The 13314-nt window shown below is 31.6% G+C and overlaps 1 protein-coding gene across 1 annotated transcript; it reads right to left on the bottom strand.

Moving 5' to 3' along the window:
* Positions 1 to 10579: 10579 nt before the first annotated feature.
* Positions 10580 to 11941, bottom strand: LOC136987209 (piggyBac transposable element-derived protein 4-like). Its single transcript, XM_067284899.1, has one exon. The coding sequence runs from the start codon at positions 11879 to 11881 to the stop codon at positions 10580 to 10582; it is 1302 nt and encodes a 433-aa protein (XP_067141000.1). The 5' UTR covers positions 11882 to 11941.
* Positions 11942 to 13314: the final 1373 nt, after the last annotated feature.

Below are 13314 nucleotides of genomic sequence, written 5' to 3'. Positions count from 1 at the left end.
GAATCAAGTTGTCTGCCTATTTTACGTCACAGTGAGACGAAAGCACCGATGTCAGCGGATTGGCAGTACTTTTAACTTCTTGTGAAATGTTAGTGCAATGATGAGCTTTGCGAAGGTTTGTTAATTTGCGACGATTTACAAAATACAACTACGGGTTGTGATATTTTCAATAAAATCGATGATTTCATTCGAAGTAACGAAATAGATTAGAAAAAGTGCATCGACATCTGCACCGATGCAGCTAAAGCTATGCGAGATCCAATTTCTGGTGTAGTTGTAAGGATTAAAGAAGTGGCACATCCATCTTGTTCAAGTATCCACTGTATTCTGCACAGAGAAAATTTAGCGGTAAAAAACATTCCTCGGTTTTTAAAAGACATTTTTAAGGCACTAACAAATATAATTAACTTTGTAAAAAAAAGTTCGTCAAATACTAGACTTTTGAGGCAGATTTGTACTGAAATGGGTAGTGATTACGACTGTCTGCTACTTAATACAGAAGTACGTTGGTTGAGCCGAGGAAACGTATTGACGAGGATATATGAATTACGGTCTGAAGTATTAGCATTTTTAAATGTACGCAAGAGTGAAGCTCAGAAGAAATCAACTAAGGAAAAGACACAACTACACATTGATTTTATGATTTCCGACTACACTTCACAATGTGTAGCATATTTGTGTGACGTATTTGATAAACTTAACGCATTAAATTTAACACTGAGAGGCAAAAATAATAATATTTTCACTACCAATGACAAAATTTCTACGTATAAGATAAAAATTTTAATGTATAAGAAAAGATGTAAGACAGGAAAATTTGAAATTTTTGATAAATTGAGTTCTTACCTTTTAGAAAAGACGATTCTCGTTGATACTGATTTAAAAAAAAAGCTATAATTCAACATGCTGAGAATCTGTTGACTTCGTTTAACAATTATTTTCCTGACGATAATGAAATTGAAAAATGTGGGTACTAAATCCTTTTTCTATAAATAAAAAAATTATAACTTGTTAGCAAAAAAAAAGCAACTGATTGACATTTCTACTGACACGACATATAAAAAAATGTACCTGATTAAATTTATTATTATTTACGTGAAATAAGTAATCTACTTTTAGATATAGTTAGTTACTTAGAGTTTTTTTACGGCGCTCAGTTGTAACGGCTGTATACATCTTACGCAGTAATTATAAAATTTAAATACAAAAATAAAAGGGGTACTTGAGAAACAACTAATGAGCTACATTAACATAAAAGGTTGAGAACCATTGTTGTAAGGGAAACTGGCCTGTATTCAGGTGTTAGAAACGTGGAGAAAACTCCACGTGACCAGCCCGTTCCAGCGCGAGGCGAACCTGCGACTGAACTCCCAGTGTTTAGCGACAGAGCCTCTCGGCCACTGGTGGGCCACTTCCGGTTGCAGATTTTAATTATCTTCACCGCTCTCGTGATTAAGAGAGACGTACAGAGGGACAGCCAGACAAACGACAGTCGAAATTTATAACTGTATATTTTTTTCAAAATTGCAGGTCAAAAATCCAGCAACCGGTTACGTCACTTTCCCCGGCAAAAACATTCAAACTTGCGTATGGCGCTGTCTGTTACGGTATGTTTTTTTTTTTAATTTTACGTTCTTAAATATTATGAAATGTTAAAAAGCTTAATTTTAGAGGTAGAGACGAGTTTTATAAAAACTTGTAAATGCTTATGACGAGTAAAATCTTCAAGTCCGATGATAATCGAGTGACGACACATGACGCTCACATATCTCCCTGCCCTTCGACTTTTAATCACTGAACCTTAGTGGTATCAATTTCCCATATTTATAAACTTCCAGTAAAATTTCGGAAAATTTCGACAAAAGGCACAGCTTTAAAATAAGTGAACAAAATCGTGGCCTCCCACACACTAACATTTATACATCGAGATAATTTGTTTGCGTTTTCGCGACGTTTTAAGGTCTACATGTACAAAAATGTAAATACCTTAAAAGACTTTTTCCGACCGATTGCGATACTTCCATTCTTTCAGATATAATTGCCGTAAAAGTAAAAATAGAAATAAAAACAAGAAGTGAAAAACAAATAACAATTTAAAAAACAGCGAAAGAAATGACAAGAGAAAATGAAAAAATTAACAGAAATAGACAAATACGATAAATAACAGAACGAAGTAAATGCGGAAGAAGATAATCGTCATTTCCAAATAAAACTTCGCTTTGACTGCAATCATTTTCAGATGCCATTAAAGATAATTTCGAATTCTTGACACGAATCAACAAAATTAATAGCAAAATATAAAATCAATATTCATAATAAATTTCGTATTCTTATACGTAGGGAATTGTAAAAACACTTCATAATAAAACTGATTACTGCGCCTATAAATACTGCAAAGTATTTGAGCAATTTTAAAAGCTTCTATTATCAAACAGCCCATTAAATATTTCTATGGCGAAAAAAAGTACAAATTCAATGAACTGAATGGAAAAAAATCAATGTGCGCATTCCACTTAAAATTTTTGAAAAGATATCGAAGCCCATTACAGTATAATAAAGCCATATAAAATAGAATATAACTATTAAAAGTAGACAAAAATCCATTGAGTAGTTTAATTAATTGTAAATTATCGAGAACTCACACTAAGTAGAAAGTAATGAATATGCCTTCAACTTTTAAAACAAAATCAATATTACAACATTACAACGGAACACGACAGGACTTTCATTATCAGTCGCTACTGTAGTGTTTAACGTAAATAGAGAATTTTGTAGACAAAAATTGATTCGTCTTATTAAGAGAAAAAATGCTGTCACTTCGAGAGAAACACCATTGTATCGCGTATATGTTAGCTCCCGTATTTAATACAGCTAAAGTATTTGGGCTGTATTTTTGGAATCCCTGCATGGAAGAGGAAACAAGGGCAAAGAATCATTTTAGATCGAATTTCTTTAAGGCATATTGTTCTTTCATAGAAATATTTTTCTGGGCAATGGCCCTTCTTTCACTCGTACGATTACACAACATAAACATTTATTTTTTGAGTTATCAAAATATACGGAGATTATGCGCTAGAAGCGTCAGTGTTTAACGCATTGTTATCGATATCTATTGCCGGGCATTTCAGTCTTTTAAAGAGGAAAAAAATATATTGTCATTGTGTATTGAGCAGTTATCAAGGAGAATCAAAAATAATCAGTCGTATTGAAGCGTATACAATATCATTCTTATCTTTATTATTTATTATATTTATTGTCATTATTTCAATGCCCAGAATTTCGTGGTTTCTGGGAAATAAAAATACAAAATGGAACTGATACAGAAGCATTTCTTGTGTCTTTCGTTCATTCTACGTATTATATTTATTTTAGTGGCCGGATTGTTTCTCTTGTTTTCCTGTGTGTGGCAGCTTACTTTATTGTAGAGAAAAGATACTTAAAGATGTCAGAAGAGATAACTGAAATTACTATTGAAAATCATTTCCTGCAAGAAACATTGGAACAAATACTGCAAAAACACGTGGAACTTTGGGAATCTTTAACAATGATTAACGAACAATGGGACGCCCTCTTACCTTTTGTTTACACGATGTGTCTTTACTTAACGTCTTTTGTTTGGTATGGAATCTTATTCGTTAAATTACAACTGATATTAAGAATTGGTTTTACATTGATATCCTTACTTCTTCTGTTTGGACTGATAGTTTTGTCTCGGGCACTTGCTCATTTAACATCTCTGGTAAGTATTTGTATTTTTATAAATTGATAATTGTATATAAATATTGTGATTTAACATTACGGCTTAATATTTTGTGAGAAATAGTGTTCGGCATCTCTCTTTAATTGTCAGTATTTAATTCCTGCCAATCAGACATTCTGTCGTAAATTATTAAGAAATCGGCCTTTTTTTTATCTTTATAAGTAGCTGCGTAAGCCTGACCTTGTTTAGGATGTTTAGGAGAAGAGAAATTAATTTGATACCGGGTAAAAGATAAGAAATTTAGGGCGGAAAATTATTGTAAATTTTCACCAATAGGGAAATTCGTGGCGCTGTACAGTCGAAAAGATATGTTTCCGGCTATGGGGTTATTTAAAGGTCGTGTTTATGACAGGCGTGTGCACTCGGTATTAGAGCTAAAGGCATGTGTAGCGCGACTCTTTTTCAAATGCGTATTGAAAAGGTATGTGCTACAGTTGATAACGGGGCTTTCCAATTGCAACTTGGTCGAAACAGAAGTATCCTACATTAAGCACACGATATAAATATGTAAAATGTAATTTTATTTTTGTAATAAAATTTTGACCGCTGTTCTTATAATTGTTATTAATACATAATCATATTTTCTCCTCGTGGTGAAAATTTCACCTAATTTTTTTCCTTGCTAAGTGTTTTTTCAGTGATCTTGTGCATTGTACGTATATCGAGGTTCGTATCATTCAGTTCAGTTGGGTCGGCAGTACGCGTGTCTGAGTAACATCAGTTTAATTCTGACCAGTCTGTATAATGCTACAGTTAAAAGTCGAAATTATTAAAAATATAAAACACAAATACAAATATGCAATGGGATCGGTTATCGTATAAAATCAATTGTATACGTATAATTGTAAAAGAATTTTTCGAGGTCAGCCACTCAGTCGAAACCGACTTCGCAGAAATTATGACAAGACAGCTAATAAATCAAAATATATATTTATTTTACTTTATCTATGGTACCTTTATACAGTTGGCACAAACTCGAGCCTCATCAGTGGATAGTGATGTCAAATTTCAAGTGCTTTTATATTCCAATATGCATCGACACTCATACCGGTATTCAAATTTATTGGATATCCGTTATATTTCTTAATACTACAGTGTTCTTTCGTACGACGTTTAACAAGATTATTTTCTTTATAGAAAATTTTTATATTATTTTTGTCAATTTTACAATTTAAAATACTGCATTGTTGACACCATAGAGATTTTTTGTGTTTTAAACGCACAGCCGTTTTGTATTCTGTAAGTCTCTTCTGTAGTTTTAGCTTTGATTCTTCTATATAACATTTAAATTAAGGACACGTACACAGCATTTTGTATAGAACTTCTGCGTCGTCCAGTTGTTGAATTTGTTCTTTTTCTTCTTTATTACTAACGTTCATCGTATTCGATGATGTATTTTACAATTTGCTATAATACGAACAGAAATATTATTGAAACGGCTTTTATATTTTTCATATAGGCAACTTATATATATAAAAAAAAATATAACGGCAATTTATTTTTTCGTTTTTAACATTGTAACTATGAATCACATAATTATCATATCACTTACATAAGATATTTTCTGGATATCCGTTCAATAAGTATTTTCTAAATAATCGTGTTTCTTCTCATATAGTATCTTTTGACAACAAAGTTTTCGTTAGTATTTTTCTCAATTCCATTAAGAAATTACTTCTTAAGTGTCTATAGGGCAATACGATTTATAATTAGTTATTTCTTAACACTACAAGGTGTTTCGGAATTGTAATACTTTTCGGTTTCTCTTTATAGTTATATCTAAGAAATTTAATTCTTTTTTCATACGTGAAGTTTAAATTATTAGTTAATATATTGTTGTTCAACTTCCTATGCTGAAATTTTTTATGAGTCATAAATTCTTATTATTATATCATCTACATATCTCGCATAGTAGCATATGCTTGTTAATTTTCATATTTTTTCATTCATAATAATCATACATATTTCTCATAATTTTGGGCCAGTTGTTGGCCCAAATGAACAGAAATATGTATGATTATTATAGATGAAAAAATTATTACATCGAGATACAATTTTATTTTTGTCTGTAAACTGCTGTGTGTTGAAATATCAAAGGAAAACAAGTTTTAAAAGCAAATACAGTTAATTGCACGATGTAATTGGGAGTGTTATACATACTTCAGTTCTCTTTAACTAATTCTAATGTTATAGATGGGTACATCAATTTTATATCCAGCGTCATCATTTTACACGGCGGTTCAATTTGTACTTTTAGAAATTTTGTAATACGTTGATCAGTGTCCTTTATACAGTATCTTGATCTTGGTTTGTCTTGAAAATACTTTTTGAGAGGTATTTCTAAATTATATAAAGTTCAATATCTGAAGTCTTCCAATTCAATAATCTACATAAATTATTAGGTTTATGAGCTTTGAGTCTAATATTTAATTGATTTTGAGTTTAATTTATACAATTGATTTAAAAACATTATTTCTTTTTCTGATGTATGATAATTTCATCAGCATTGAAAAGGTTTCTTCTGCGAATCTACCATTGACCTTCAAATTCAATGTAAGTGAATAAGTTAACGCATAGGCAATGAAACTTGTGTAAACCGGAAAGGCACAAGTTGTACAAGTATTTTAAAGGTTTGGCACGTTTTTGATTTAGATTTTATTGGGAAAATGAGAATAAATGAAAAAAGTTGTTACGTAAAAGTTTGTAGTTCTAATATATTACTGATTGTTGAATCTAAAATATTTTCCTAAATTCAGCTGCTTGAAGTCTGATGATTGACTTCTTCTTTAGTTGATTTGCTTACTGCAACGCTACATATGGGCGATTTGTAGATCTGCGGAGAGTACGTTTCCTGTAAGTCTTTTTTAGAAAACTAACTTGAATTTTAGTGTTACGAACATAATGAAAACTCAGAAAAGTGCACTTTTCGGATTCGTTGGCCAAATTCCAACAGATGACAAAACCAATGTTCAGTGGTTTTATGTATTTGACCACAGGTGGACCCGTAATTCATTTGTTATCATCCTGTATAAAAATTAATTGAATACACCGAATAGCTATGAACACGGTAATTATTTCAGATGTAATAGCTGTTTTCTATTAATACACAAAAAATGATTTTAATTGTTCTGAAAATGCTCGTGTAATTAAGGCATTTATTAGAATATTTCTGTTCTAAAGTAATAATAATATAAACAAACAACTACTAATTCGTTATAGATAAAGCTCAACCAATGCCGAATTATCGGGCTAGCAAATGGCTATTATAATATTAATAATTTAAGATAATTTGGTACTAGAGTCAGGCGTTAGGCGCCATCTCTTGCTAAATTTAATAATTAGAATTTTAATTAAATAATTTAAATAAATTTAGGCCTAACTGGAAGAAAAGAAACGGCCCAAGCGGGAGTCGAACCTGCAACTTCTGCTATCCGTGCAAATACGTTACCAGTTACGCTACCCAGTGGGTTCGAGACCGCTTCGGGCCGTTTCTATTCTTCCAGTTAGGCCTAAATTTATTTAAATTATTTAATTAAAATTCTAATTATTAAATTTAGCAAGAGATGGCGCCTAACGCCTGTACCAAATTATCTTAAATTATTAATATTATTATAGCCATTTGCTAGCCTGATAATTCGGCATTGGTTGAGCTTTAGTAATAATAATAGTCTAAAAATTCGAGGCCTTCGAATTAATCCCGAAAAACGTACGTTTTAACAATACACCCTCAATGGTTAGACAAGAAAGAATGGAATTTAATTATAATATACTTATTAAGATATTATAATTTTTATTTAAAAGATAAACGACTTTATGAAGAGATTTGGAAAGATTCCTCTTGGAATATCCATTGGCGGATTCTTCTATATAAAGCGGGATTTCCCCATAAGAGTAAATTGTATTTTTTTCTAATAGTATAAATATACGTCAGGTATAAATAATATTAAAAAATATCGTTATTTTCAGGTAATCAGTGCTCTTCATTCGATACTTTTTTCGTGTATTGAAGTGAGCAAAATTTTGAAGATAGAAAATAATTGCACAGTCAATTCTGGAAAAAACATATTTCGTAATTAATAAATTTATCTATTTCTAAGCGATCTTTATCCAAAAAGAGATGATCACTATAATTTTTGAGACTGTAAATGAGTGCTACTGACAAATTTTATGGAGTTTGGGATACCATTAGTTTGCAAGTGTACAGTGAAACTGTAAGAAAACTTGGAACAACGACTCAGAACAGAAGGCAATGCATGTTGTCCTAGGGCATCGTTCTTGTTTACAAAAACGCTCACCCACAGCAATTGCTTGAACACATTCAATGAAAGTTGTTTGATTATCTCAACTTTGCACTGAATGACTTTCATTTCTTTCCAAAAGTAAAAGTGTGGTTTGGAAAGCTGCAATTCAACACCGGTGAGAAATCGATTCATGAAGTTCGTGAATTGTTGAAATTTCAGGGGCAAACTGCCTTGATGAGGGGATACAGAAAATAGTGCTACCTTACGACAAATATCTGATTTCTATGTACCGTTTCTGTAGAATATCTCCGTTTATATTCATTTTTTTACAGGGTACCAGAGGTTAATTTCAGAATAGTTGTTTGACTGTAATGCAGCATTTTTTATAGAGAGTACTGGGAGTTTCGGCGCAAAGACGATAGATATTGCACTAGTAGCCAAGCGGTTTCGTTTCCCGAACAGTGGGAGTTCGGTGATGGGTTAATCCCTGGCCAGAACGGGCTGGCCACGTGGAGTTTCCTGGGTTTTCTTCACGTCTGTAACGCTTGAATAGGGGCCAGTTTTCTTTAAAAGACCTCCCGGAAAGCATTATTCCTTACGTACTTACATATATATATAAATATTTATTACAAAACATCGCACGTTACAACCTACCATTGCATATTATAGGCTAGTAGCTCTCTCCCAACATAAGAAGACAGGACAAAATGATAGATGTTTGTTTATGTTTGTGTTGGCTTCCTGCGCTTTACTTTTTCACCCTTAAACCTTATTAGAATTCGATATCCTCGTATGTTATTACGGTGTTTCTATTAAGTAATCTGTTAGAAGAACACTTTAAATTATAAGAATTAGACAAAATATATTAAACGTTATTAGAAATAAATGTACCCATGATCTTCAAGTTTAATAATACATGGTATTTTTAATAAATTGTATATTTATATATTATTAAATCATGTATCACTAGATTCTTGAAATTGTGTACAGTAGAAGAATAAAATATTTTTAAAATGTGTTACATTTGTTACTCAGTGCGATAAACTCTAACGTAAGATAAACTTTGTAGTTTTATAAGTCAAATACAATGAAACAACAGGTATTAAAACAAATAACATAGTTTAATTATTTCAACCTATCATTGTCATGTTTATGATGATACTCGGTAAAAATTGGCACAATTTCATTTGTCAAGCAGATAGCAATTGAAACTTATCTTAAGTTTTTTCAGATAACATGTTTTTTCCTAATGATAACTGAAATAAACTGTATGATTCCCAGATGCATATCAATAGGTAATCCTTCAACGATTCAAATTTCGCGAATAACGGTCAAAATATTTAAACTCGACACTCTCGAAAACCACTTAAAGCATATTTTATGCAGATTATTAAACTTGTATGATGTAATATACTAATTCAAATTACACCATGCTGCTAATCCGATAGAAAAAGGGACTGTTGCCAGAAGAATTGAATTAATTCCACCGAAAATATTCGTTAACCTTTGTTCGGAAGTGTGCATGGTCAACGACTATTAATTAATACTGGTCTGATATTAATGTTTGAAAAATGGTTCGTGTTGGATAGGTTGTAATGGCCACGTAAGCGATTTAAGTTACCGACATTAACGTCCGAAAGACATGATACAAAACATGTTGAAATAAAAATAGTCTCGTAATAATTCGATAATAATTATTAAGTCCGACTTTTGCAGGAATTTGACATGACCTTCTCTATCGTTAACTTTTTCGATCTTTAATTATCAAAATTTAATAGAGTTAAAGCTGCTTATACACAATTTATCAAATTTCGTGACATATTCTATTGACAATACCATTAAAAATATTATTTATTTGAATTGAAAAAAGTTGTTTTTTCGAATTTTTTTCAATTTGTAAAAATTGGTTCCTAAATGGCACCTTCTCCTATGGATAGCCAACTTTACAGGGGCCTCAGAGCCTGAAACGGTGGCTTCTCTGCATAATATTTCTGTCATGCTGGAAAGCTGCCATTCGTCGTTTATCTTTAAAAATAATTTAAAAACGAAAACATGACAAAACATAAAATGAAAATAAATTTATTGACAAAGACATATTTTAAATCATTACAAATAATAAAAAGAATAAAAAATAATTACAAATAATAAAAAGAATAAATAATAATTACAAATAATAAAAAGAGTAAAAAATAATTATGAAATACAATATCATACTATCATACGTGAATGTACTCTGTATATTTACTGAATGTAGCAAACAATAATAAAATACATTATTATGAATTGGCTATGAATATACCAAACATAGAAAAAAATAATAAAATACAATATTCTTTATATATTTGCTGTGATTATTTACCAAATATAAAAAATAACAATGCGATATAAAGTGATACATTTGCACAACTAAATAATATAAAAAAGTGAATAAAAGTCATAAAATTACGAATAAAAGTATATATCTTATTATTATTTACAATATCTACTAAATTATTTACAATGATAATAATGAAAGCTTTCAAAAAATACTGATATTAGACGTAAGAAAATTTATGATATAAAAAAAAGTAAACTTTGTTTAAAATTTCTCCATGGTGTGGTATATCTCAAAACAGGGTGCTGGGCACAATGGCACATCACAAATTTTACAATAATATCTGGTTTCTTTTCTTATTTTTTTCCCTGCACCGTCATGCTTTGTTTTACATACGGCACAGCGTCTAGCGGGAGATTTTTTTTTGTCGGTCGCCGGAAGAAGGTTCGGGAAATGTCTTTCCGTCAGTCTAAGCGGACCTGGAGTTCTCGGACCTGAAGTTCTCCGACGACCATGTCTGATAACCCTCGTTTCGGTGTGATATTCTTGTATAATCTTTTCAACAATATTTATTCTAAATTCTAAATGATCCATACTGCCACCATTTTTTTTATACAATACAAACGAATTAAAAATACTAATATCTATTAAATGAAAAAAAACTTTTTTGTAAAATTTCTTCCCTCTTTTTCTTGCCACTGGATAATCTCGAAGATGCTGATCTAAAAGGTCAACACCTCCCATTGTGTCGTTATAGTCGACAACAACCTGTGGCTTTATAACTATTTTACCGGCATGTGTTGTTTTGCTGACCATGGCTGGATTGTGGACCGTAGAGAGTAAAGTGACGGCTCTTTTATCTTGCCACTTCATAATCATCACTTTACCTCTCTGCATCGCCACTGTTTCTCCCTTTTTCAATTTTTTATTTCGAATCTCAGCCGGGACCTGTTGTCTGTTCGTCCGCACAGTTCCATAGAAATCTGTTTGGCACGTAACTAGATAATCAGCTAAATGTGGGGAAGAATAAAAATTATCTGTTGTTAGACAATAGCCCTTGCCTAACAACGAGTCCGCTAATGATAAAACTATTTTAGAAGTAACTGGCATATCCTTATATTTATTGTTAAAAACTGTATTTTTTCCTGTATATATAATAAAGTTATATAAATATCCAGATGAGGACTCACATAACATGTAGAATTTCACACCGAAACGAGACCGTTTGAGAGGCATGTATTGTCTCCACGAAAGACGTCCTTTGAATAACAATAAACTCTCATCCACCACTATATCCCTTTCAGGGACGTAGAGACGCGAAAATTTTGAACATAAATTTTGAACTATTGGCCAAATTTTATTAAGTTTAGGGTTTGGATGAGTTCGCGGATTATAATTTTGATTATCTGTAAAATGCAAATTTTGTTTTATTGCCAAAAAACGATTTCTAGACATTAATCTTCGAAAACTTGGAGTGGAAAGTGTTTCGTTCGTGGTCCAATACATCCTCTCATCCGGTTTATGAATAATACCTTGTAATATTACTACACAAAAAAACATATACATTTCCTGTATTGATACAGTGTCCCACTGGCTCCTGGATGTCTGTGGCTTCGTAAGGGCGTATCTATTCGTTTCTGTTGTTATATGATCCACCAGTTCGTCATCGAAAAATAATTTGAAATAATCTAACGGTTCTATTACTTCTGTTGTAGAAAACCGACATCCAGGAGTCCCAGTGAATGGAAACCGTGGAGGAGGCGTCGGATATCTTTGAGCATCCGCTTCGCACCAATTTCTAGCGGTGCTAGAGGTATCAGATCCAGAGCTACTGGAGTCGTCGATGCTTGGTACGTAGCTCTCTGATCCACTTTCAGAGAGTACCATGCATTCAACTTCACTATCAGACATTCTGCCAATGAGAAAAATTATCTAAAAACCCGTCTTACTCGTCTATGTTACGCGCTAAAAATTAGATATTATTCTCCGGAATAAATAGAATTATCATAAACTTACTTGATAAAATTAGCTGAATAACTATCAATAATATCAATAACTTGAACAAAGATTTAATGGAATCTACAAATAAGAAAAATTATCTAAAAACCCGTCTTACTCGTCTATGTTACGCGCTAAAAATTAGATATTATTCTTTGAAATAAATAGAACCTAAGTAGAATTATCATAAACTTACTGGATGAAACAGAACAATTTGCTGACAAATATATTCAAAAAAGGAAACAAAACTGCAAGCACAAAATTGAAACGCAACTTGACACAGCAAGATCAAGACTAAGAGTGAGATATTCTACAATTGTTCAAACGAAAAACAGAGTAATAAATTTCTTACTTTCAACTTACCGTACAATAAACATTTACAACAAGCAAAGTTTTATTACATGTTTCCCATCTGAGAATTGATTTTTTGAAACAAGTAACAAGAAACGGTAAGTACAAACGCTTCCAATACTGAAAGCGTTTTGTACTTACCGACTTACCGTACAATAAACATTTACAACGGGCAATGTTTTATTACATGTTTCCCACCTGAGAATTGATAATTACATGCAGGTAGTCAAAAGTTCTTTCTAAATGCTTTTATACGTGAATAAATTTATAGAATTATAAATAATATATTAGCGTGTGTGATTATTCACTGTAAAATATTTTGTATGTATACAAAAATTTATATATTTCAAGATTTTATAACTTAAAAAAATCTTTTTATGTAAAAATTCAACCAAACTGTTATATGTTACGTAGACAGGTATATTTTCTCAAAAAAAAATCATGCAGCTTTCTAAACTGACGTAGAGATACAATATAGCTTATAGTTTACAACGCGACTGGTTTGGGGGGGGGCGGTTGAAGTTGTGAAAGTAGGTCAACACACATTTGTGCATCCATGGTGTATATTTGATTTTGTTTATGTTATTTATACTAATATAATAACAGAGCACTATAATAAGCGATTATTCCCTTATTATATGAACGACTAT

Source organism: Centruroides vittatus, unplaced genomic scaffold (assembly GCF_030686945.1).
Source record: "Centruroides vittatus isolate TY-2023 unplaced genomic scaffold, ASM3068694v2 scaffold_149, whole genome shotgun sequence".
NCBI classification, from domain to species: Eukaryota; Metazoa; Arthropoda; class Arachnida; order Scorpiones; family Buthidae; genus Centruroides; species Centruroides vittatus.
The sequence above is the reverse complement of the archived record's forward strand: the minus strand, read 5'-3'. Positions and strand labels throughout refer to the sequence as shown.

Bases quoted from the DNA above. Each gene is read 5' to 3' on its own strand.
- LOC136987209 (XM_067284899.1), bottom strand. From the start codon at position 11,881: ATGTATATGTTTTTTTGTGTAGTAATATTACAAGGTATTATTCATAAA.